Source organism: Pelmatolapia mariae, linkage group LG17 (assembly GCF_036321145.2).
Source record: "Pelmatolapia mariae isolate MD_Pm_ZW linkage group LG17, Pm_UMD_F_2, whole genome shotgun sequence".
Classification (NCBI taxonomy): domain Eukaryota; kingdom Metazoa; phylum Chordata; class Actinopteri; order Cichliformes; family Cichlidae; genus Pelmatolapia; species Pelmatolapia mariae.
The window spans coordinates 8,349,968-8,377,757 of NC_086242.1; the positions used below are offsets into that span (position 1 = coordinate 8,349,968).

At 42.5% G+C, this 27,790-nt stretch overlaps 1 protein-coding gene across 2 annotated transcripts; it reads right to left on the reverse strand.

The window, feature by feature from the left end:
* Positions 1 to 1,317: 1,317 nt before the first annotated feature.
* prickle1b (prickle homolog 1b) lies at positions 1,318 to 27,790 on the reverse strand. 2 transcript variants are annotated; one of them, XM_063460168.1, is made up of 8 exons: positions 27,578 to 27,790; positions 9,409 to 9,606; positions 8,569 to 8,682; positions 6,913 to 7,050; positions 4,633 to 4,836; positions 4,359 to 4,545; positions 3,274 to 4,263; positions 1,318 to 3,184 (listed from the first exon to the last, which is right to left on the reverse strand). In XM_063460168.1, the coding sequence occupies exons 2-8, from the start codon at positions 9,592 to 9,594 to the stop codon at positions 2,217 to 2,219; spliced, it is 2,787 nt and encodes a 928-aa protein (XP_063316238.1). In that variant the 5' UTR covers positions 9,595 to 9,606; positions 27,578 to 27,790; the 3' UTR covers positions 1,318 to 2,216. The 2 variants fall into 2 exon arrangements, with proteins under 2 accessions (XP_063316238.1, XP_063316237.1); XM_063460167.1 differs by lacking the exon at positions 27,578 to 27,790 and adding an exon at positions 12,972 to 13,298.

Genomic DNA, 27,790 nt, shown 5'->3' on the forward strand with positions numbered 1-27,790 from the left:
ATGTGCTATGAGAGATGTAATCTCAAGACATTTTTAGGATCAGTTTACTGATGTCTCAATGAAAAAAAGCATGTAATTTAAAAAAAAAAAAAAAAAGTAAAACAATTTAGTGCTCTAAAGCCGAGGTCCCCAACCTTTTTTGCGGCACGGATCGGTTTATTTTTACGGACCGGCCTTTAAGGTGTCGTGGATAAATACAACAAAATAAAACCAGTACTGGTACCAAAATAAAAAAATTATCCATAACACACGGGAAAAGACAGGGAAACTGAGGTAACGATAAAAACAATAAATATTAACCATAAAAACCCTGAAAACCATAAATTTCACACCCGAACCTCAACACTCGTGGCCCGGTACCAAACAACTCACGGACCGGTACCAGTCCATGGTCCGCGGGTTGGGGACCGCTGCTCTAAAGTATTTGTAAATCATAATGGTGAATTTAACCTTAGGGATGAAAGATGTTTAAACTGTGAGTCAACGCGTTTTCTATAGCTGTGGTCACAATCGCAAAGACTTCTGTTGCCATGTATGTCAATGGAAAAATGGATGGCGACAGCTAAAGTGCTCATGTTCTTTGAAAGGTCAATTTTATTAAGACAAACTGCACCTCTAGTGTCTTATTAGTCAGCTAGTTGATACTTACTAATATGTTTGTACAATGGAATGCACCCATACAATTTATAGACATAGCTTGCCTAGAAAGCTATAGCCTAGAAAGTTTGGCGGCTGTGTATTCCCTGACCAGTTGATACATGTGGTTGCGGGCTGTGACCAGGTGAAAACGGCGTGCTGTACAAAAACTATGCTTGTGATTGCTTTGCTCTCTAGCAGATTGCAGCAGTTTCTCACATTTTGTTCAGAAAATGCCAGCTTGTCTGTAAATGTTTGCCAATTGTTCTCAGCTGTAGTAAAATTTGGAGAAAGTGCAACACAATCCAGAAACGGGGAACGTTAGCCTTCAAAGTAAAAGTTATGCCTTTCCCTGCAACCATTACATTTCAAAAGTGAAAAAAAAAAAGTTTACTTTGAAAGCAAAAGTTCTCCGCTTCTGGTTTGTATCATACTTTTCAGTTTTAAATAGTTTGCGAGTGTTTGCACACAAGTTGGCATCTTCCATGTAATCTACTGGTGACCATAGCAATCTGCAAGCAACCAAAGCATTCAAGGTTTTTCGTGCAGCGTTGTATAGCTATTGATGACCCAGAGCTATAATGCAATGTCAAAATGCAGTGTCCAGAAACACATGAGCCGGCCTTTTAAGTAGTCTATGGTTGCAATAACACTTTCCAAACTCAAAAACAGAACAGTCAGTTTTGAAGCTTTGAAGAAAAATATTTATTACAAGCGTTTTTACATCACAAAGCATTTTTGCTGATTATTTCAGAGCAATGGTAGTGAACAGCTGGGCTGAATATGGAAAATACTGGTGGGTCTGCCAGTCATTTTAGAAATTGTACACCAATAGTGGAATATATGTGGCACTGTTATTGAATAGCATGGCACGTAACTGAAGAAAGTGGCACTGTCTTGGTTGTTTCTCATAACATATTAAGAGTTCTTTTCACTATTAAAACATTTTTTTAATCATAGACTTCAAGCAAAACAACCATTTTAAACGTGGATATAAAAATACCAGTATTAAAATCTTAACTTAGTATGTACATTTTAATTTTGTATTATGTTTTAAATAATTATTTGGTTAGTTTCTATGTTCTACGTTATTAACCTTTGTGCCACTTTAATACAGAAAAGATACTGCTGCAAAAAATTAAATGAACATAAAACATTATTTTAAAAAGCAAAACTGAATAGCAAAAGCTGAAATTAAAGTTTAACTTCTCCACCGCCAGCTGTACATAATCTGAAGCAAAAGGTGTTCAACTTTATCAGTCCGTGCATTATCTTAGTGCTGAAAATCAGTAAGACCCAGTACTGAGGCCACCTTTGAACACACACGCACACACACACACACACAAAAACTATATGTTGCACATCTTTTTTGTGGTCCTAAGAGTTGAAATTAAAGACTTCTTGTTTCAGTCGATATAGGCCTGAAATACGATATGCATTTTGAATTTGGCCATACACTACACGTTAGTGCTGCCATTCTAATCTCAGATTTGATCTGTGTAAACCACCATACATACTGAAAATCTTGACCGCATTGTTTGGCATTGTGCAGATTCTAAAGTAAATACACTCTGGTGTTTTTAAGAAATTATACAGTTTTTGGACCGTTGACTCTTCTGCCGACCAGTCTGTGGGCCATGGCTCTGGGAAGAAAGGGCCGTGACCCTTGTTGGGTAGTCCTCTGCATAGTAGCGCACAGTAGATCGGGGCTGAGGGATTGGCTGACCTAGAAAATAGCCCTCCTCCTCAGAGTCCGATGATGAGGAAGAGCAAGTAGAGCATGAGTCATCCTCATCTCTGTAGAGCCCCATGAAGTGCTCAACCCGTGGGTCATTATGCATCGAGCTCCCAAGCATATAGTCAGATCGAGTTTGGGGATAAGCCACTGGCAACCTGTGTGAAGGATGTTGCAGGAGCATAGCACCATATGGCGGATTAACAAGACCTTGCTGTTGGGGCTCATACGGCCTCTGCGCCTTCTCCAAAGGCACCATGTGAAGGGCATTGTCTGACCGAGTCTTGCGGCTCCTATGGTGCCTGCCTGACCGGTGGTGGTGCTGCCTGTTGCGCCCTATGTGGCTTGTCAGGCGGATTCTTTCTCTGCCCATCTCATCTGGGCAGTATGCCCTTCTGTGTGGCTTCTCACTCATAGGGTGCTTTCTGATATTGACCTCATATCCATCATTATATCCATTATCCACAGTGTCTTCTGAGAACTTGACCATCTGAGGGGGCCGGGATTGGGACTTGCTTCTCCTCAGAGCTGGAGCATGCACAAAGGTGGCAGGAAGGTCTTCCGAATGTGGAGACAATGAGTGAATGCCACCTTGTGTGTCTCCCCTCAATGTCAGTGCTATTTCTTCCTCGTCTTCTTCATTTCCCTTGTCGAGTTTTAGGTTGAGGGAATTGGCACTGTGATGAAGATGAGAGGAATTAAACGTTCCCATGTTGCTCATCTTTTCACAGTCCTCTGCCACCAAGGGATTCTGCATGGGATGAAGGGTATACACTGAAGGTCTGTCCCTCCCATCTCCATCCACTGATGCACCTAAGGAGGATGAAAAAGGAAGGTCAATTTTGAGCTTTTTTTTTAATAAAACAAAACAATTAAATTCATATAAACAGCAATCTCCTTACCAGTGATATTTGAAAGAGCCAGGGAATCCATGGAGTCTCCAACACTCTTTTCAACATTCCTCAGCTCATCAGCAATACACTCCAAAGAGTCTTCATACCACTGTCTGCTGTCTGCCCAGAAGGCCTGTCTTGTCCCAGACTGGTCCTGATCTTGGTCCAACTCCAATTCTTGGATCTTTCTGGCACTGGCAGGACCTGGGTGGCTCCCATAGGCTGAATCTCCCAGCCCATCCTGCGATTGGGCCCAATACATTTCAGGCAGGTTCTTCTTGCTCATCAGTCCAGGGCTAAGGCTGTTGGCTCGGGATTGACTGGAAGAATGACTCTGGGTGGGACTGGCAGGAGTGGGAGAAGCAATCCCCATAGATGTAGTATCGGGCTTTAGCCAGGGATCAGACATGCTTATTAGCCTGTTTGTGTCACCAGAAAGACTAGGAGATTTTTGGGATGGTTGCTGAAGTTGGTGTACCATCCCGCGGTCACCAAACTTGAGTAGAAGCTGAGTCATATAGTCTTCATGCTGGGCCCACTCTTCTGGATCCTCCTCTCCCCCTGCATCCGGCTCCTCCCTCTCTCGCCAGAACCTCTCCTCATCCAGGCCGAAATGAGCAAGCTTACGCCCTACAATATCAATGTCACCATCGGCGTCTGCTTCACCCTCACCATCTTCATGTTTGTGCTCAAACGAGGGGACGGTGGCAGGAGGATTGAAAAGCTGTGACTGCCTCCATTGTTCAGCTGGCCTGCTGCTCTTCCCCATACGAACACTGCGCCGGGATTCACGTGAACGAGCAGACTGGAATGCAGAATCAGATGAGTCTGAGGCATGAATGTCTTCCCCCTGGCTGCAGGCCTTTGAGCAATAGATGCGACCTTGCTTGGGCAGGAATGGGCAACCCAGCAAGGATGTCTTACACTGAGCACAACAGAAGCACTGGTCAGTGGCATGCCAGTGTACACCTTCATAGGTCATCTGGGCATGGTCAACACCTATATGATATGATTAAAAAAATTAAGTACACAAAAGAATACATCAGTGGGACCTTGTTTTTAGTATAGGGGAATGAAGTGAAAATATAACTTACCAATGTTTTCACCACAGGATTCACAATACTCTGCATACAATGACTCAAAGCACCCACAGCAGTAGGGCCTTCCATCCTTCATGATGTACCGCTGGCCTCCTAGCATTGTCCCACACTCAAAACAGGCAAAGTGCTTCATGTGCCAATGACGACCCTCTGCTTCAGTGCACTCATCTGCAAAGATGATCTAACGGGAAAAGCATATTCTAATGTTAATTATGAGGAATCCTTTTAAAACATTAACAGTACCCAGTATACCATTACTGCCATTTACCTCATCACAGGAAGAACATCGCGGTTTTAGAAGCTCGGCGTGGTGTCTGCCACAGAGGATCTTGCCATTATGGTAGAAATAGATCAGATCCACCAAGAGTTCTTGACACGTGGCACACACGAAGCACGCCGGGTGCCAGCAGGGGTTCGGTCCTGCTCTGGATGCAAAAATTGCCATCTCGCCTCCCTTGATGTCTCCACAGCACTGATAAACACAACAGATAACCCATGAGATTTCAAAGGCGGGAGGGAATACTGAGAGTTCATTGAGAACACAGCCCTGCTTAGGTGATAAATACCCTACCTTGAGAATAAATGTGTGGGGGTAAATAAAGAAACAATTGCATAGAGGAATGACATTTTACAGTACGTGTAAGATACAGTTGATACCCATGACCCGTGCAGGGCAAACAAAGAGATAAATGATATGAGATAGATATTCAAAATATATCATATATCTGCTGACGTTCCATTTGCAGTGATGCTAAGACAAAGAAGGCCAAACAACAGGTTGTCACAGTGCAAATGACAAAGGAGTGTATTTAAAAATGCATCAGTGAATCCTACTTAATGATAATCCTCAATGAAAGGTAATCTTTTCATGGCAACACAGCTTGCTATTAAAAAAAGATTGCACATGTAAATCTGACTAGCATCTTCCCGAGTTACAACACTTTGCAAGTAGGTAAATGTGTTCATTTAAAAAAAGAAAACACGAATCTAGCCCTGCTTTACCAACGGAAGATTAGAGGACAAGCTCAAACTTATTTGGCTTTCTCTGGATTTCAATCAGCGGCTGTTTACTCTGCAATGAAACCCTCAATTATTCATTAGACATTACTGAGGAAGTGGGCAGCGTTTTTGTCCTGTAATCTTAAAACAGAAAGCACTCGCCTTGGTTCTAAGTGGGAGACTCATATGACTCCGCAGAGATGGCCCGAGCATGTCTGAACGTAGAGTCTTTATATAACTAGGCAGAGTTATGAGACACCCATAGGCAGCATGGGATTGCGTGCCCAGCTGTTAACCATTATTATACAAGGGTGAACAGAAAGGGGCCTTGGATATGGGGGTGTTGCCTGTCACTGAAAGTCAGGCACCAGGAAACTGGAGCCTGACAAAGTGTATGTCCAAATGTCTTCATGATATATCTTTGAATCGCATGTGCAGTAGAAGCATGGCTGTCTGACTTAGAGGGTGACAACAGCTTGCAGAGGCTGAGTGAATACACATGCATTTCCGATGTGCCTAACCACATGCGCGTGTCCGCTGGTCATCATGTTAGTCGGTTCAGTATCTGCGACCTTGCATCCCCATGTTAGCAACTGTTTTCAGATGGTGACAGACTTCATCTGCCTGTCTGGGGGAATACACACGGCCGCATTTCATCTGTTCTTCTTGGATACCCGACAGAGGATGTGGCTCACTTGCTTGTCAGGGCTGAATTTGGCGGAAGCCACACAATACTAATATTTACGTCTGCTGCACTGAAGGGAAGTTTTTCAGAAATTTGATCAAGGATGGTTTGACTGGCACTAAATGTTATGCATCGCTAAATGAGCGGTATAAAATAAGAGATTGGGCTTTAGGATTGTTGCCATTTTTGTTGTTTGCTCCTTGTGACTTCAGCCGGAAAATGGAGCCAAGGTGGCTCTTTTCCCAAAAGTCCAACTTTCCAAAAAATATTTACAAATAATCATGAAACAAATTGGCCTGTCCACATAAAGGCAAAAAAAAAAAAAAAAAGCCATCTCCACATCGCCATAAAGTCTTACAACCAGCTGCATATACTGTAAACAAACAGTAAATTTGGAATTATATACCACATAGTGTGACTGCTTTGGAAAAAAACTGGATTTGAAGACTATGGTAAGAATGACTTATTAACCTTTGGATTCTTGTTGCAGTCTGTCACGCTGGGATATAGTGGGGCAGGAGGAAATTGGCTGATTTCCTCATGAAAAACTAGCTTGTCTACTTGGTTTAAACACGATCCTCCCAATTTCCTTGTTTCCTCTCTCGCCCTACCTAACAAGGAAGTTTATGTCGATGATTAAAGCCGCTACACTAGCCAATCAGGTTGTTCTTTGGGTTGCCAGGCATTTGGATTGGATAGAGGATGTTAGTAGCACATGATATAAATAACTTAAGACCCACCAGTTGGTTTCCCTGTAAATTATTACCACGTGGCTATGTGAGTGTTAAGTGATGCTAGGTCTTTTTGTGCACTTACAGCATGCGGGTATATGTGTGGTTATGAGTATTCATGTGTAGCACCTACATTTTCACAGCGGGTGTGTTGCAGAGCTCGGGGTAGGACTTTGGGTGTTCCTCTCCCCAGGGCCTCTCTCTTCCTCTGAGTGCTAAACATGTGGAGCTCCCTCTTTTCTTCCTCTGTTAGAGAGTGGCAGTAACGCACCTGTTGATAAAAGGAAAAAAAAAAGAAGAAAGAAACAAAAAGGTCAATTTAGATGAGGAAGATGAGAAACGGCATCTTGAGACCTCCAGCAATTACTGCTGATGTTTTGGCTTTCATCTTTTCATGCACCTTTGGGGAAAATTATCACAGTGAGTCCATATGTGGCTGGAAAAGGGTTTAATTAATGTCAATCCTTCTCAAGGTTGCGTTGAAAGGATGACATGAGCAATACACAAACCCTTCCTCTGTGTTTAGAGCGGGTGATGAAGGTTCGGATAAAAAGGACCAGAACTGTCCTAACAACCAGCTCGGTTGTTCTCTAAACAACAGTAAACGATGTGTGAGCTCATACGCGCTCACACACACAGATGCACACGCTCACTGCCTTCCATGCGCACAAAGTGCTTATCCCTTCTAACCACAGTTACGCAAGGAATCCTCGGGCAGTTTGCTTCCACAACCACCAGGTCTGCCAACAAACATCATAAAACCACTCAGTCAAACATTGTTTGTGTGTACCTATTCTGTGCATAGAGACCACCTATGTCAGTGGACCCCTTCCCTCCCCCATGCTGGTGATAACACTCGACCATATCGCCTAATGTAAACTCTATTAACACAGATGTGAAAGGGGTGCTGGTTTACACACCATAAAGCCATGTAGAAGAGGCTGGCTTGTGCTTTACTGTCACATTAGGGGTTTTTTGGTTTTGGGTTGTTTTTTTTTTAAACCAGGGTTGAGGGAATGTAGCCCTTGTTTCAGCTTAACTATAAAAAGAACAGCAAGATTGTGTGAGATTTACTCAACTGCTGGATTTGGTTTATGAAAACACCTGAAAATAGAAAAAAAATGCTGCAAACAGAAGTGTTTTTGGGGAGACAATAATGTGATTAAACTGCTGCGGAAGTGAGAAGCTAACAGTAAACGGCTAATAGCATACATGTGTCTATAGTATTAGATAAATCCTCTGCTTCTTTTAAGCTTGTTTCAGAGTAATCCTTGAGATGTTTTGGTTTCTGTCACTTCCGCAACTGTTCCGTCACCTTATCGTCTCTCTAAAGACACTTCCGTCATGGCTTTTTTTTTCAACTTCTGTTGCATGCTTTTTTTTATTCCCTTTATGTTTTATTCAACTTTTTGTGTTTACTTTTTTTTCAACAGCTGTTGTATTTTGTGGGCTTTTGCACCATTTGTGTATTTGCTTGTGTTTTCCTAAGCTGCACTGCATTTGACCTCTCAGGATCACCTTTAGAATTGTGTGTAAAAAAAAAACAAACAAAAAAACAAAAAACAAAAACAAACAACCCCCCCCCCCCCCCCCCCAAAAAAAAAAAATCAGCTGTAACACATTCAAAAATCTTCTTAGACTGAACTACGTTATAAGAAAATGCCAGAAAAAGGCAACTTTTTTAAAGCAATAGTCACACATGAATGTTAGTTTCATCGTATCTTGGCTGAGCTCCGTATTTCCTCTTCAGTTCTCATATGTTCTGTCTCTTTTCTATAAAGATCTCTACCTCGTTGTCATGCGGCGGCAGCTGGTATAGGAGCTGTCTGATTCTGTGCTTCTCTCCTGGGCTGTTGACGTATGGCACCTTGTCTTCTGGCAGGCAGGCGAAATACATCTGGACCTGGAGATGGAGACATGTAAATGGAATTTTGTCAAGTCACCAGCAGATTGTTTTCTTCAAGAGGAAACAAAAGACGAGGAGTTTTTCCTCTTTCTTCTATTCAGGTGAAGGATATCAGTGGAGAATGACTGCACACACAGCAACGCTCCTTTTTTTGTGACACTCCCAGCCAAACATGTCAACCCCTCTCCAGTCACAGGCGCCCGACTGTTAAATCTCTCCACATAAAAGGGAGACAGCAAAGGGACTGTAAATGTTAATGTTTGCCTTGGTTAATTTCCCCTGACAGGAGCAATGGAAACACGAACAAACTTTTGTTTGTTGGTGTGCAGTGCCGTGAAGAAAATATAGGAAAATATGCGAGACCGCAGCAATTTCTAACTGAAATGGGATGAATGCGTTCACCGTAATTACACTACTGGATGCAAAAAAATTTTTTTTAAAAATCCACAGCTAGATGTTGAGTTGAGCATGCACCACTACTAATCTGCTATTAGGGCATAGGGAATGCACTGTGCACATAACCTTGTTTGAACTAAACTAAAAGCATGCTATCAACTTGCAGGTTTTCACAAAAAAAATAAAATAAAAAATTCCTTTGTCAGCTAAAATTTGGACGTTTGTACCCATTCAAAGACAACACTGGGAGACATAGCAGTGAGACAAAAAGCAAGTGTGTGTTTTTCATAATGGTCAAATTAAGTAATTTGGGAATTAAGGTCCTACCTGTTCAGGCCTGAGTCCTGGTGGCACCCACGCATACTCTTCCAACGCACATCCGGAGTCATCATCTGAGGTGGAGCTCCTCTGGAAGCCCACAGATATCTTCCCCATCTTCCCCCCAGTGCGAGTTTCCATCTCAGGGCCTCGGGGTAAAGGACGCTCCCCTCTGTCACCGCGCTCCAGGTTCATCACACACGGGTGCTGCAAGCAAACAAAGAAGGATTAGGAGTCATAAAGAACAGACCCAGCCTTTCATTCATATATGCTTTTTAGCCCTCCTCTGTTTGCTTCATATACTTTCTCTAATTACACACAAAGTTCTGGCTTTTACCTTCTTGGCACCAGTTGGCTGGGATACTGCTGATCTGGGATTTTTTTTGCACTTACCGTAAAGTCCTCCGAATTTCTTAAAAGCCTCCAATCCACCAATTAGTTTTAATCTCTGTTTCTTCTCCTTTCTCAACAAGATAATTGCTCTTATCCCAGCGCTGTTTTTAGAGTTTAACATAATGGCTAGAAAAATACGAGAAGAGCAAAGAGCAAACAGAGAAGAAAGGACAAGCTCTCCGTGGCATATCACAGAATCCTTCCACGATTCAAACCTCTTGAGTCATGCTCAAAAATAGCTAATATGTTATTTTCCATCCATTAGTGTACTTTATCAGGCTTCCTTTGTTTATTCCATTACAGGATCATGCTGGAAGAGTGAAAATTGTCCATCTTCAAAGGATACTCGAGACAAACTCTGATGAAAGATTTATAATGGAAAAATCATACCAGGCTCTCTCTCCCCCCCCCCAATATGGTAAGTATGCAGGACACAGTTTGCAATAAGCAGTTTAAAAAAGTCTGCCATTTCTTTTTAAGTGGAGATGTATACACCATGATACATTTACTTGACTTGTCCCCATTGCAACATCAACAAAAGGTAGATACCAGCGAGAGATGGAAAGAAAGCACTGGAAAACTATGTCATTCTTATGACATAGTTTATAAATGAAGTGGTTGTGATACGATCACCTGTAAGTTCACAAATCAAGCACTGAAGCGGATCGGATGTCAAGCTAGGCGAAGAACAGATACAGAGATTGCAGAACTTGATTTACTGGGTTGACGTGTGTTGTGCATAATAAACCATTTCAGGATCACTTTACTGTCAGTAAAAAGAGGCTTGGTTTAATCTAAGCTAGTAATACTCTGACATAACAAGACGCAGCTGAAATTTCCATCTGTTAGCCACGAGGCATCTGTTGGTCTTATCCTCTATGCTAGCGAGGCTTGAAGCCTATCAAGCAGCTGTAAGGATGCCCACGTGCGGTGATCACTGCATGGAGTTTATAGTGACGTTCAAAATAATTCAAAAATAACAATAAATGATTTAGTGGTGTGGAGAACTGCATGCGCCCACTCGACTGCGGTGTGACTCCGCTGTCAGCCGCCTTTCAAGCAGCTTTTGTTGTTTCTCTGTACAAACTGATAACAGTCGTACATGACTGGAGGTCAATCCATCTTGTTGTTGTGTGTCTCCCACCTTTATCAACCTGATAACACAGCTTTGGTCTCGAAGGTGTCGAAAACAGCTTCTCTTCTGGCCCTGCCCTCTTTGACATGCAAATCCAGACCAGAATAGGGCTTGTTTGGGGTAAAGCAGTCAGAAATCTTACACCGGCCCACCTCGCTGGATTGATTGTTCACAAAAGAGCAGCACCATTGGGGACATTATAGTCTTGATAGGTGCCATTGGCCAAAATATTGAGTTTTAACTATGCCTGTAGAACTTGCAAACTTACTCAGACAACAATTTGTGCAGTGTGATACCCAGTCACTTGTGGACTGGGCAAAAATGATTAGAGTGGGAGGTAGTGGTTAAGGACTGTTAGGAACTGTTGAACTCTGTCAAAGAAACAAGCAAAGACAGAAAAAAAACGCAACCACAAGAATGAGTTTCCCCTTCAAAAGGTTAACTATCAGCTGCAACTGAATTCACAATGCAAAGTGGAGAGCCTGGGGAGTGAGGTGAGCAGGCTGGCAGGGTTTCCTCCACCACAATCCAACCCCCCTAAGAAGACAGGTATTAACATACCCATAATTAGCATACAGTTGAATAAAGCCCAGGGCTTCAAAACTTGAAATTTACAGATTACAAATGGTGTTTAAGGTCTAAACCACAGCTCTTATCACAGGACAAAGGGTTTTTTGAGTGTCGCTTTGTTCCTCAGTGACTAATCTATCAGGTTTTATGGTAGAATAGATAATGTTATCACTCAGAAGCTTTTCTTTACTTGTTCTGCTTTATCTCTACTAACCTAGTTAAGACCAGTAAGTAGATGTAGATGAGTAATTCTTATTATAAAGATTGTTTAATGCCACTAAATTAGTAATAATATAGTTGTTTCTGAATTGGTTTGAAGGCCTGAGGGCTAAAACCTAAAACCTTAAATATCACTGTCTGTGTGGGTTTTTTTTTTTTTTAATACACCTTTGTATGAAGCAGCAGGTACCCATTATTTTCATAATAAGATGAGCACTGTCGGACATTCCTATCATGTAAGTAAAATAAAGCAGAAAATGCCTTCTTTTAAAGACACTAAAACCAGAAAACGGGTGAAACATTGAGGTGCTCGTATTACAGTCAGTTTGACATTAGCTGATCGGTTTGAAGGTGGCTTGCTTATGGTTTAGCAGCTCTAACACTTTCCGTCTGCCCTGCGGCTCTCCTGCTTCTCATCCCACTAACAGGAGAAAAAGGTGACTGCGGATTCCTGAGCCAACATACGCAGCAACTCACATTTCACCATGTCACCTCTTGGCAATAACACAATGACTGCCTTTGTGGAAAACAAAAACAAAAAAAAAAATGTCCACCTATTCGGCTGAATCCAGCAGCAGGGTCACAACGAAGACGTCACAGGAGGAGGTTAAACAGGCTAAACTTTAAAAAAAAGAAGAAGACATTTAAAGAATCACATCATTGGGGATGTGTAAACAGGGGCCAGATGTAGCCAGCTAACTTAACCATGTGTGACTCTCCCACTTATCTGACCGTTTTATGGGGGTACTCCGTCATCGAGTGAGTCAAATGTTATTTTCAAATGAAGTAAAAGGAAGAGTTCCCAACAACAGTTAAAGCTTAGTTACCTGCAGTTCATATAATGGTCTATAAGTATTAGAATAAAAATAAATAAACAAAAAAGAAGGGTTTTTTTTCTGAATCCTGTAAGATTTAATTTAGGAAAACAATTAGATTGTGGAGTTCAAAGGCTGAGGTCACTGCTCTTTGACTGCTAAAGAGTGTTATTTTAAAGCCAAATGGGTGTCAGGGGGTGCAGAGGAGATTAACACAGTCGGGAGTAAGACCACCTGCACAGCCTCTCAAAAAAACTGTACACACCGCTTCAAGATGTTAAAATAAGACATGTTTTTAAAATACAAAGCATACACACACACACAGGTTCCTCCTAAGTGTGCGTAATGGCTGGACCTGTGGAAGAATTTTCCACCAGCAGAGGTTCAAACGTGTTTGCAAGTTTCAGTAAGTTTCGCCTACTCATCCACTTTTCTCTTACCTCCAGGAACAGCATCTCCCTTTCCACCCTTTGCATAAAGCCCTCATTCACTTCCAGATTTCCCTGGTCGCGCAGCTCTGGCTACATGTCTGCTGCATCAAGCCCAGTGGATCCACGTTCTAATCAGATCCAGATCCCACTCAGTCAGGAAGTGTCCCACGCCAAAGTCTCAGCCTTTGAAAGTCAACATCAGCTATGATGAGAGCCTAAGAGGAGGATAGCTCTCACTCCGGAGCAGGATAGCAACTCAGTTAGGAATCCAAAATTTTTAAGGTCCAGTGAGCGATGAGTGAGGCTAGGGAGGGCGACGTCTCTATCTGTAGTGTCTCTGATCCCACTGTGAGAGTGTGCTCTTGGGGCAGCCAAGCCTTGTCAGCCCCTCCCTCATTCCCCCTGCCTGCCACTACACTTCAATCACTCACACAACACACACAAACACACACACACACACACACACACACCCTTCAGAGTCAACACCCCCTTCCCTATCTCTACACCCCTTTCCCCTGACACCAAGCCCTCCACCCTGCACCCCCCCCCTCCCCCTCTCCTAGACTAGCTGAAGGATTCCTGAGAGCCAGATGACATGTTCACTCTCCTCTCTCACACTTTCTCTTTGTCTCTATCAGTCTGTCCTGTCTTTCCAAAACATCTTGTACTGCAAGCCACACAACTGTTCATGTTGGCCTGCCACTTTCAACTTTCAGAGTAACTGTTCAACTTCAAAAGTGATTTCTATTTTTTTTTTAATATATAGCATTTTGAAATACTGACATATGTTTATGATGAACTCCCTTCCTCTTCACTTTCCAGTTAGGGATTAAAATTCTATTTATAATGCGAGTGGCTGCTCGCTTTCAACGTGGTTCCTGGGGTCATCCTCTTTGATGCATCTCATGCCATTTGCTCTAATAATGTTGCATTAATTTGTCCTCATCTGCTGATTAGATCATGTGGTGGGTAATCGGTTCTAGGTCCAGCTGCTCCACTATCTCATCAAAAAAAACAAACAAAAAACAACTTACGCTCAAAAAAGGAGGAAATTAAGGGTACTTTAAAGGTTTGATTGTAAATGCTACTTGATGAAAATGAGGCATCACTGATAAAAGAAATCTGAGATAAATTATGGTACATTTAAACAGCTAATTTAAACTTATGATGACCTATTTTGGCCACTAGGGGCAGCAATGGCAAACTGTAAATCCAACTAATGTACAATACTAATCCTGGAGAACTATTAAATAGGGTAGAACAAGACTTCAAAGACTATATAGTTTATAATAGGTGAGTAAGTATCTTGTTTAGAGAGGTAGTATCCAACATCATTCATTTTACCATCATCCATCCATCATTTATTTAATCACATTACTAAGGTTATCTGTAAAAGTGTGCCATCTGTTGTAAATGTCCAGTCAACATATCATGAAATTATGGGGATGGTTGTAAGTCATTTTTGTAGCATTTTATTTGTTAATATTAATCGAGAGCACCCTGAATTGATTTTAGCACATTTACAGCCATTGCAACACACTAGATCCTTTCTTTTTTAAGCCATTCTGTTGACTGTTGTGCTGCCATGCTCAAGATCATTGCCTTGCTACATGAGCCAACTTGGGCCGAGCTCTAGCTGTTTGACAGAGATTTAACGCTCGAACACTTTGATATACAGAGGAGTTCATGGTCCAATCAGTGACTGCAGGGTGCCCAAGACCTGTGGCTGCAAAACAAGCCCAAATCATCACCCCTCCACCACCCTGCCTCAAAACAGGTATGAAGTTTTTAAGCTGATATGATGTGAATGGTTTTCTCCAAACATGGTGCTGTGCATTAAAGTCAGGCATCTCTTTGGTCTTGTCTGTTTAAAGGACATCGTTCTAGAAGTCTCCTGGTTTTTTCAGATGCAACTTTCCAAAACCAAGCCATGCTGCCATGGTCTTTTTAGAATAAAGCGTCGTTCTCCTGGCAGCCCTTTCAAGCAATCCATACCTGTTCTGTGTTCTTCTAATTGTACTGACTTGAACTTTAACAACTGAGGCCTGTGGAGCCTAATCGGTTTCTCTGACCACTACATGGTCTGAACTTGGGGTGAGCCTGCTGGGATGTCCACTCCTGGGAGGACTGTGGCACACCTGAATATTCAAGACCAGCAAACTGGCAAAACCTTTGGTCTAACTCCTATCTACAGAAGCTGCTAAAAACCAAAATAATAAAATTAAAAAGATGCTTTAAAAGGTTTTTAAACCTGACTTGACTTCCTGAGCTCCTATAAATGATCCACTTTCACATACAATGATTCATGTGACCCACTGTTTATATAAAAATACTGATAATAGCAACTTTGGGTCTTTGTTTGCCAACATATCGACACCTGACACACTCTGTGTTTGGAGGTGTTCAGTCATTTAAAAGCAGCTTGTCCATTAGACAGCTCCTTGGGTCTTGTTTGTGTTTCACCAGTTAAATGTTGACCTTGCTTCCCCTCAAGTCTCAACTCATCCATCTCAGGATATTCTCACGCAGAGGATCTGTCGGGCTCAGCCCATCACGGACATTACCAAGAAAAAGGGGTCCCCTCCATCCTCATCTCTCACTCCACAATGATGTTATTGTCAAATGATACTTCACTTTAAGAAACTCCCAACAATCTGGCAGAACCAGGTGTAAAGAGCTCAGATCTACAATGACACCCGAAGGTGACACTTGCATTAGTAGAGATCAAATGTGAAAAGTTACACTTATTGTTCCATCGTGGAAAAAATAACGCATGAAGCCAACGAAAAAGAACAATCTGTATGCAAAGAGAATTCGCTGAGATGAGCCTAGGGAAGTTTGATGTGATTATTTGGACAAGCTCGCCATCATCCGTCATTGTGAAAGGCTGAAAAGCAGCAATGGCTTCATTTAAAGAGTCAAAAATGAATAATGAGTTTACTCGATTGTCCAGCAGACAAAGACGCCTTCTCCTCTGGCGACCCCGAAAAAGTTGCTTGTGGAGAGGGCAAAAGAGCTGTTTGTCACATGTCGGATTACCTGTTACAAATGAGAAATGACTCAGTTAGCTAATTAGCTTAGGAAAGTGAGATAGAGAATGGGGATCTCTGTGTGCTTAGAGATGGGACTGTCTATGTGCGTTGCCAGCACGGCCTTCTTTCCTGGCATACCAACGCATATTTGAAATTGAGAGAAGAGACAGCGGAGCCTGGCAGTCCAGTTAGAGGGTAAACCTTTCAGAAAAGCTCTTAAGTTTTCCAGGAGTCTTGGCACTGCACTGCGAAAGCCACTTTGTGTTTAACCCTCAGAGAGATGTGCATTAAGTTTCCTAAGATATTTATCTGGATATGCATTTCAAAAGGTTGGCAAATCTTATTCCAGGTAGACAGGTAGAGAAGGGAACCTATTTTTGTGATAGACAGCAACTTAATTCAGATAATGAAACCAGCCAATGAGCGGGTGAGGAATGCTCCTGGCTGAATGGAGGACAGGTCCGAGAATGAGCGTCTTTATACCAGACAATAGGCAAATATCTGCTTTTCAGACGGGGCCTGGGCTTGTGGCCAGAGACCTATGGTTCTTAAGAAAACATAAAAAGGACAGTTGACCTTACTGTCTCCTCTGCCTTTTCCTAGAGAGAAACAAGGGTCTGACAGAGCAGAAAGACTCAGAAATCCTTTTTAATTCAGATTTATTAATCTTACAGGTGTTGGTTTGCTTATCTGTTGTAAATTTAAAGAAACATGATGATAGAGACATTAAAAGTTGCTTTATTCTTCTTGGCTTTTTAATCTTAACAGCAAACCTCATACAAACCTGAACTTTATCTCATTAAGATTATCCTGTAGTTTTATTGCTTGACGATATATTTTTAATGGGTGTAAGTCATTATGAGGCAAATATTTCACATTTTAGGTCTCTGCAAAGCGATTAGACATGTGCAGAATAGATGATGTTTAGGCTTCATTCACATGTCTTAGGCTAATGACTAGCATCTTGCTAATGGAGAGTTTATGCAGCGACATTTGACCCCAGGGCTTAGTGCATGAGCACAGATGCGTGAAAATCACACACAGCTGGGATTTTGTTAAAAACAGACCATTTTTAATGTTGTAAAATGCAAGTACTCAGTGTTATTCTGCATTCGGTTGCTTTTTCAAAAACAGCTAAAAACAGAACTTAATCCCAGCTTGTTCAACAACAGGTAAAAACTTCTGATTTTAAATGAGAAGTGACTGGAGCACGGGTTCTTGATTCCTTTTTACACAGCCTTGGCTGATATCCAGTAACATTACTGGCTCAAAATATCGGTCTAAATTCAGTAAAGTCCAAAGCAATTTGGACAGAAACCTTTTGATCAGGTCTCAAAGGACTTTGTGAGCAGAGTTTTATTTCCTTGGCATAAGCTTCGGACTGTGGTTCAGACAAGATCTCCTGGCCTTTTCTAAACTTGAAATCCAAGAGTCTAGACTACACATAAGCTGCACACAAATGCACACACACACACACAGCACACTTACTTGCGCTTTCTGGCTGCACTTTTTTTTTTTAAATTTCTCTATCTCTTGGAACACAGCTTGGCTGGCAATCCAGACTTTTCCTGACCTTTATTGTAGAGGGAAGGGTTACAAAGCAAACGATGCTCCATTCCAGCAGTGATCTTCTCCATTCTCATTTATAACAGTCATTCACACCTGCAGTCTGTCAGCTTTGTTTCAACCCCAAGGGGCAACACTTTACCTGATCCCTTAGAATGCTAATACAAGGAGGAAATCGCCCCCTGGTTGCTCAAAACCGAAATCAACAAGGACAGTGGCATGTCTCAACATGCTGCAGGACAGGTTGTCATAAAAGCTCAAGCAGATCATTCCTGATGTTAAAGTAGCGTAAAGTGCAAATACATGATGAAATACACCAGATTGTGCAAACAGTTCTCCAGGATTAAAGAAAACATATGCTTTTAAGCAAGAACTAGTATGTCTTCCAAAGGTTATTGTCTTCAGTGGCAACTTTCAGTGCTAATCTATGTCCGTTGCATTAACTACTCCCTATTCTGATAAGGAAACGGCTCAGACAGTTTGCTTTTAAATAAGTGCTTTGCACTATTCAAACTGATGCCTTAAGCAAGGCTAGTGTCTGCTAACCGATTACCTAAAGATCCTGACACAACAAGCAATACTGCAGACCTAGAAACTGACAGCCACAGACAGAAAGAGGTACTTTCAGCTGCTTGATGGATCTGAATGTTTGATTTGGCACACAATTTTACGCTATATGCCCCCCATTTACCCAGGTTTGGGACCAGCACTATAGATCCTATAGGAGTACACTAGCTGGTGGGATCCATGAGGCTAGGTTTGTGTCTATACAGACAAATGCACCTACTTATGAAAATCAAAACTTTCTTTTGTTTTTTTTAAATGAAGAAACTTCTTGTCTTATATTACTGGGAATATAACTCAGTTATCAACATCAACACCCATGGGACAAACCTCTCTTACTTAAATCTGACTTGAAAAATACAGTTTTCAGAAGTGTTTAGCTTCAGCCACATGTACCCTTACTCACACTGAGACCTGCGTTAATTCACATCCATTACATTTTACTGATTTCTACATTCAGCCCTATTCACGCTGACAGACGCCTCACAGCAGCCTTTCACACCAGGAAATGGGATCTTTAGCCCTCGCTAACAAGGGCCACCAGCCCGACTTGCTGCTGCAAATCAGGTCTGTGGAAGTGTGGAGAAGCTTGGAGGTTTTTGCCACATCAGTGTTAATATTCCTTGACACTCCCCGGTTGAGTGTAATTTACGTTTAAAGTCATAAAACCCTCTGCTGAGATTTGTTAACCACTCCAGGGTGTTACCTACACACCTCTGGGGCAACAGAGGGGGTAATAAAAGTGCTATAAAATGCAAGGGTTTGTCAGATGTCATTGGAGCTTTGGTAGGCACTGGGTTTGGAAGCTACACTTTTCTTGTCTTAGTCTTACTTTTGCCAACTATAATTCAAAATTGGAAATTCTTCAAGTTCTTCAAGATGTTCTGATTTGGAGTATAGGAGTGTTGCTTGATATGTGACTCAAGCACATGTCGTTACCGACAGATTAAACTACTGTAAACTACAACACTGAAAGTTTGACACCGGCTTAAGAAAAGCAGTATACAATGTACACAGTGCTTTTCCTGTAGTTTTTACAGTTGCATTCAGCACGTTTCAGATACATTTTAGCTGCCAAATCTAATGAAAATGTCCCAATTTTAGTCCCATTTAGGCCGCACAGGTGGGCTTTAGCTGTATAATAACAACCTTTTAAATGTGATGAGTCTGTCTTAAATAAGAGAGTACTTTTACACTCCATTGCAATGACGAACTAGAACATCAATGAGAAACAATGGAAAAATGGGAATACATCTGGAAGCCAAACATGTTGTCATCCTAGTGCTGCATGTGTGCGTGCATGCTGAAGAGAAGAGAGAGAAAAGAGTCTTGTGCCTCCCGTCCAGCTCTAATTTGATATTGTTAAGTGATGTATTCCTTCTTTAATAAAAGCCAGGCTAGAAGATATTTTAACCGAGGCTTTGAGAGGAGTGTGTGTGGGTTGGAATTATTTTTTTAAAAAAAGAAAAGAGGCAGATATGCAGATATTTATAACTATAACAGAACAGAGGTGAGTGAGTGACTGCTGATGAAGATGAAAAATGTCAAGAACCACGTTATCTCGTACTTGTTAACAGGAGAAATGGGCTGCTGATTTGCTTCACTTGAATGGCTAGAAAAAGCCGGGCCTTTCTGATTAGACTTCTACAAAATATTGTTAGAGGGAGATAAAAGCTGCTCTTTTGAGGGAAAAAGTCACAAAGAAACTGCTTATAGCCCAGATACTGTACTTAAGGATGACAAACTACAACAGAAAAAGGACCCAACATATCTTGCTCTTGGAAACACAGAAATGAGAGTCCAACCATCCAGCTGCGTTGGCTCGAAGTAGGCCCTTTTATTATTTTTGCTGATCTCCTCTACGTTGACTTAAGTCAGCATTGTTATTGCTGTTACAAAAAGTCCCTCTCTCTCGCTGCAAGTATCCATTTGACTGATTTACAGTGTGTCACATGTTTCAGCCAAAGGAAACAGATAAATCAGGGCTTTTAATGAGCTATGCCACTCAAAGTGAGATGCAAGTATTTCCTAATGAAAATAAAATTAAAAATAACAAGAAGGAGGGAGATGTAAATGTAAAAACAGTCACATCTGATGACACATCCTGCAAGACAACCTACGGAGTTGCATCACATTTACTATGGGAAAGCTGTTGGCGTGTGCATGCGTGTGTGTCTGTGTGTGTGCACAAGTCCCCCATGAAGTCAGTATAAGAGATAGATGTGGGCCAGGGATTGGGGTTGTGTACACAGAGGCTTAATGACAGGACCCTGAAGGGATGGCACATCAGTCAAGCAGAACAGACCAACACACACACACACACAAACGCACACACATAAACCGGCTGCGCGTTATAATGCTGGCACCCTCGCTTTCCCATAATTTAGCGGTGGAAACGCAAGAGCTGGGAAAGACGGGTCTGACCAAGTTTGCAGCCCCGGGCACTTTGTCACACTCGGCCTGCAGTCTGGCCTGCACTACAAGCTGCTTGTAGTTGGGAGAAGGGTGTGTATGTGAAACCATACAGCAGAGCTTTTAGTTTCACTGCGCATTCCAAAGCCCCGTTCGTGCAGATTTCTACTAGAGATTTTGAAAGGAGACTGATAAAAGAACAGCTGAGCGACGGCAACTTGACCCGGCACGGCAACGCAAACATTCTGACGGCAAGTTTGGGTTGCACGGGGGCGCCAGATATCGAGGCTGTGTGCTATATGAAAGTGGCTTTGAGCTGTGTGCTTCAATAAAGTTGCTATCACAGGGAAAGTGGCGTGACTGGTCATTTTGTAAGATTGCTTCTCTCTCCTTCTACTACCCAGCAACTGCAGTTGAATTTGGTCAGGCAGACCATGTTGGCATTCCACACTGACCCTCGAGTAGCGGGCCTGAGGTTCATGGGTAAACAGACGCACCGTTTGGTGGGCTTTGGAGCCTGTCTCACCCTCTCCCTGTCTGCTTCTCTCTTTAAACCCCCCCGCCCCTCGTCTTTCTTCTCAGCCGGGCATATCCTCAGTTGGCCTCTCTGTTAATTCAGACCTACCTGACAGTTCTGACTAAAACCTTCTGGGTTTACTATCAGTCCCGCTCAGCAATGGGCTTTGCTCTCTAAACACACAACGAAGACTAATCTGCAACAGATGGGAGACGAACTGGGAAGGAAGTAGCATAAAAGGATATAGAGCATATTTGTACCCCTCTGAACCAAACGATAGGGTTTCAGCGAACTTCCAGGCAAAGCCCAAGGAGGGTTGTAATGATGTGCACAGCGGCGGCTCCCAGGGGCTTAACAGCACGTATTACTTGGGGATATGAGCTGTCCATCCACAACCAGATGTCTGAAAGGCCCCGAGGGTGGAAAGGGTGGGGGGTGGTCCTGGGGGTTTCCTCTACAACACTCCAAAAGATGCATGTAAAGTCTCAAATAATTAAAAACAAATGCAAAACACACAAATGCAACGATACATAGCCGTATGCACACACAAACAGGGCCCCACATGTTGTTTTCCACGGTTGGTTGATTTGAGATAATGAACCCCTCTTTTTCTCCCCCCTCAGTTTACTGTCTGGTTTTGGAGGTCATTCGTGTAAACACAAGAGACATTTATTTACCACCTCATTAATGCAAGTGGTAATTTAACCCCATTTTCACAGGCGGAAAAAAAAGGAACAGATGGATCTCACAACACAGAAATGCAGACAAATCACTGTTTGGATTTGTTTTGTGAAGAGCACTTGGAAAACCCCCAAAGCTTTCATCAGCTAACCTCTCTGGATGAAAATCTGGTACATTCTCCGTGTCTTGGAGGAGAAATTGTCCCGGCAGAAGGATACACCACAGCTTGATTGCTTGCCACAAAACACAAAGGCAGCTAGGGGCTTATTATGTAAGATGGGAAAGTCATTTAAGATGAAGCTGCGTTCCTATACAACTTTGAATGGTAACGAATGTACATTGGCCTCTTTTTCTCCCCACTTGAGAGCAGCAGAGAGAGGATGCAAACCGACAAACACCTCCAGGTCTCCAAAACAAAATTGGAAGGGCTATAATGTTAAACTCCAAATCAGGGGGCCACTAATGATGCCTATGTCCATCTCCATATACAGCCTGCTGTGAACAGAAGTGAAGTGATTGTCAAAAATATTAATTAGAGATGTTTCGAACATTTAATACTGAAAGTTGTGACTCTACAAGTCCTCAAGCAAAAGCAGAATCCACAGCTTTTTGGTAAATTTGGTGATAGTGCTGTAATTTTCCCCACCCTCATTTATATCGCATTTATCACAACAGGCCATTTCCTGAGTCTGGGTGGCATCAGATTGGATGGAGCCATTTCCCCTCTGAATGAATTAGAGGGCTGCTGGTCCTCTGGGATCGTGTCAGGCAACATGGAGATGCAGCGACAGATAGGGTACGTCCCCACAGACTTCTGCAGAGACAGGCGACCACCCAATGTAATGATAACTAAATGTTTCATCATATAAATCACAAGAAATTTGCCAGCTCGTGTTTTTCGCAACGCATTAAACCATCTCGTTTGGTACATCTGCTCCTGTTTTGTGAAGCTGGCTGACAGTGATTAGTTCGTGGGCCTGGAAGAGTCACAAGAAGATCGTGTGCAACGTGAAAGAGAGGTGAAATGCTAAAGAGAGCGAGGCAAGGGAAGAGAGGAGGAGGAAAATTCTGTGAAGGCAGGGGAGAGGAGCAGGCTGTCCCTGATTAGGTCTGAGTTGAGACATTCAACTCGGTCTTAGCCTCGGGAACACAATGTCAAACACACGAGACCAATTTGGGGAAAGAGGGGCTGAAGCTGAGCCACGTTTGCTGATGCACGCTCTGAAACAGCAAGCCCAGACTCACAAATAAGAAGATTTCCTGAACACTGACCTGAAACCATGTAACTGTTATGTTTCTGACATAGCTCTCTCCTTTAAATAACACTCTTTTCTTGCAAGTGTTCCTAAATAACGGCTTTGTGTATCCAACAGCCAAAACCGAGAGCGGGAGTTGCCAGTTTGGCTTGGATGCACAGTGTGTTAACTCTGAAAGTTTCTAAAAAACGAACTTTAATATTATCCATAGGATGATCTCAGTCTCTTTTTTTCTTTTTCTTTTTTTTTTTTGTTACTGAGGCAAAAACATGAAGCCACAAAACATCAAACTGTGAAACATGATCACCAAAATTGGAAGAGGTTTTCCCATCATAACAGCAATGCTACGTGATTGATGTCGCCCTCAACAACCAACAAGAGCCCAGAATCTAAGGAAGAGACCTTTTTATGTTTTTCCCAATCAAAAACAAAACTGAAAGCTATCATTTGTGTTCTGCCTCAGGGTGGTCATTTGAATGGGGAATAATTACGTGGTTTTTGCAGCAAAATCTCGTCTTCCTATACGAGACTCTCCTTCTATCTATACTGTTTACCTCTCACTTGGGCTTTAAAGCCTTTCAATTATTATCATCTAATAATCATCACCTTTAATGTCTCGCTAACTGCCGAGGCTGGCGACTGGCAGTGTCTGGGCAGGTGTGTGTGTGGCTTTAATCATCATCAAATAGAGCTGTGTGTATAGGTAATTAACTTGGTGCCAAATTGACTCTCACTCACAGGCACGAGTCGGGAACTCTAAACACACCTCAGCTTTGCGTACCTTAGCAAGCGCTGCGGGCAACTTCATTTCAGCTCCGCTGCATGTTTTGACACAGAGTTGAGCTCAGTTCCCTCTCCGAGTCCATTACTCAGCGTCTGATATTCCTCTAAGCCCCGAATTACTTTTCCTCTCCGCAAGCTGACCATAATACAAGGCTTGTGGAGCCAGTGCGGCCTGCAGGGTTTGGTCTGAAACCACTTAACGAGCACAAGGATCACGATTAGTGTTTGTAGATCGAGGATTGCTGTCTCAGCCCCCACATGAACATGAATGACCTGACCGATGCCGATGCCTGACAGGCATTTCAATCACATGTACTTAAAAAACAAAAAACAAAACAAATAATGGTTAATTTAACAATCTGCTAGTCTCTGGATTAACCGTTCAGTATCCAAAATGTCAGGAAAAAGCACAGAAAGTCTTATTTCTGTTGCTCGCATAGCTTTGAAACATTCAAGGAAAGGTCTGTTCTTCATTGTTCCCTGTGCTGTTGCTCCAGCTCAGTAATTGGACCTTCACTGTTTGGCCCTCTGCACACAACTACAGGGGATAGCTGCTTGGCAAGCATATGTGTGTATACACGTGTGTGTTTGTGTGTCTGTGTGTGTGTCTGTTTTCTGAGGTTTGGAATGATTTACACAACCCCACACTCGATTAATTCCAGTATGACAGAACAAACTTGCCTGTGTGTACGCATGTTGGTCTTAGGCTGAGAGAGGTGCACAGACTGAACAGTGTTGCCTTACTAATAGGTCGCTCAGTTTTTTTTTTCTGTCTCTCGCACTCTTAACACACATATACAAACACACACACGCCGTTCACATTTGTGCTTATGTTTCTTATTAGGTTACATTTATTTAATCTTATGCCAATCTTTCCTCCAAGTTAAACACTGGGACACAAGACGGGTGTAAAGTCTGCGCAACCCCCCCGAAGATGTTAGCCCAGTAGCAAACCATCCTAGTATACACTATTATGTTTATAAAAGTATGGATTTTAAATGGGATGCCCTTCTCTAAAAGTTACCTAATGACCATGAAAGAGGTTTTCTTGCAACTTCTTGGACTGAATTTTTTAAGTTCCCACAAAAAAGTGTGAAAAACAGCACATCCTGAGCTCTTCATGCAGCTTTACTGCTGTGATCAGTTGAGGTGTTTAAGCCAGTGGTTCTAAATCCAGAACACCCTTGTCGCTGAGTAAGAAAGGTTTTCCAGGACAGTGTCCAACAATATCAAAACAATCTCCAGGCTGGATTTCCTCTCTGGCACTCAAACCCCACTGGAGAATGAGAATCTGGGTTGCATGTGAGAAGAAAATGAAGAAGTGTAGGACGAAGTTTTGTGTTTCTAATCAAGAGACACCGCTCTGAAAAATGAATCTGTCAAGCTAGAGGCTGTCCACAAACAACAAGCCGCCGAGGCTTTCGTGAAAGCGGAACAAACAAGAAGTCGAGGATTCATTCATAATCTAATCCGCCTCTCCTGCCAAAGCGAGACATGGATTTTTACTCCATGGAGTCATTCTTGTCTTTGAATAAAGCCTAAAAGGTCATCTCCTTTGCATCTGCTTCATAACCTGCCATCTGATTCACATCCTCCTCAGCTAGAAGGCTTCCTTACTCCCCTCATTGTGATATGTTAAAACAAAATTAACCTTTTAGCCCCATTTTTGTTTTGTTTTGGCAAAAGAATTCCATTAAACCTCCCCGTTAAAGGCACAAACTCCTCTAAATGCTGATTTTTTCCTCCCCCCCCTTGCTCTTTGTTTATCCTGATTGCATAAAAAAACCCCAGAAAAAAACAAAACAAAAAAAAACAACAGCTCTCTGCATCACTAAAAATGATCATCTCTTACTACCTGAGCTACCTGAACTGATAAAGTGAACATCAGATGATAACAGCTGATTTCAGTGCCAGCCCACATCAGCTGATAGCTCAGCTGAAACATATCCAAATGGAAAGTAGGGCAAGCTAATGAAGCTGCTTTAATCTACCTAAATACAGCTGTTGCTGGTTCTGCAAGCCGCTTTACAACCCACCTTTTGCGACTTAGCCACATGTTGTCACTGATACTTGAGCTTTTTTTCTTCAGTGAGTGTCTTGCTGCTGCTCTTAAGGACAGAAGATACCACCAATAAAATTACTGCAGCTGGTAATTGTCTTCTGAGGTCTGACATTAGTTTAAGTTGTAAAAACACAACTTGTAAAAATGAGGATTAATGTTTTAATGGTTTCTCATGTTTCATACTACGTCTGTGCTGGGCGACGGCCAAAAGTGCAAGTCATGGTTGCAGCAAACTTGTAAAAGATCAAATTAAATGTTGGTACATTTTACAACCATTAAACACAAGTCATGCTCCCTACCTCCAGCTGCATATTCAGAAAATTAGTGAAAAGAGGATTTCAAAAGCTATTCTTTTGAACAAACACAAGACAAACCACAGTGTTCAGCATCTATATGAAGGAATCAGTGTCATGTCCCGCAGCCCGCTGAAGTCAAGCCAAAACATACCGATCATTTCAGCTACTGCCTGACTCGACTCTCCCATGTGGTCCAAATGGCTGACCAATTAACAGCAGCTTAACTCCTGAGTCCAAACAGCTATCTCTCTTTCTCACACACACACACACACACGCACGCACACACGAACACATAAGCAGAAAAGCGGATGCACACAAGCATACAAAGTAATGGACATGCTGATCCACAAGCACTTAGACCCAGTACCACACACAGACAAGGACACACACACAGATACGTACTCATTAACAAAGGCTTAGCATAGCAGCGCGTATACCCCCAGCAAAGTGGAGCACAGTCTGCCTGACTGGCCTCCCACAGAGGGGGAATACACCTCAGTCACCTGATCCTCGGTTGCTCTGATCCTGGATCAACTAACTTTGGGGGCAGTTAACAAGAAGGCTTTATGGGCCGGAGAGCATTTCTGGTAGAGAGTGTTGCTTCAAAATATCCCATTTAAGAGTCTGAATTTAGACTACAGTGTAGATATGTCATTACTCTACTTTACAAGATTTCTCATATGCAAAAACCAGAATTAGACCCACAAGTCTACTGCTCTCACTGCAGCATCTTAGCAATCTCTCTCACCACTAGGTGCCACCACTGGCTTTATTACCTTAACACGTTACTATAGGACTTACAGTCGCGGTTTTAACTATATTTTATGCACTCTGAGTTAAAAGTCTTAAGCCAAGGGAGAGTAAACATGTTCATCTTGTAACAAATTGACTCCAGTGAAAGGGCTGATTAAAGTCTGATGTGGGGCTGAGTATGAAAGAAATGCCTGACTTTGTCAATTGTTTAGCGCGGTTGGAGTGATGTGGCTTCACTCTGTCGTGTGTGTGGATTTTGGGCTGCGGTGTGTCACAACAGATGTACTTCAGAGGAGTTTTGGGAACTTGCAAAGAGAGGGAAAAGGAGCAGTCAGAACGAGAGAGAAAGCGATGGAGCCCACCTGAGTGACAAGAGGCAGCCATACATCTGGAAACCAAAATGAAAACCTCCACTAAAGCGCGTCTTTACGCCTGCACATTTTCCAAGTTAAAATCCCCCACCCTGGTTCACAGATTCCCCCCCATTTTTTTTTCTCTTTTGGGGAAAAAATGCCACAGTGCTTCAACGAAGTCTTTTCTTTTTGTTCTCGCCTGTTTGGCCATGAAGTAAACTGAGAGACAGGTAATCGCTTTTGGTTCTTGTTGACGCAGAAACCATGACTTCACAGTACTATCGAGAACGCGCACATCACAGTTTACAGAACAAAATGAATTACCGGGTCAAACACTCACCTTTAGAGGAGCAACAACTCGATGCGGGGCAGCCTGAATATTCCTTTTATCAAAATATAATCACGACTGTGGAGGCATTCGTGCTGGCCGCAAACCGCAAACGCACAACTCCGTCCCGTTCCGCGTCCCGGATCAGCTCAGTGATGATGTTTTCAGTGCATGATCGTGAGTACAGAGAGAGATAATCAGAAGAAGTCTCACCAGGGCTGAGCG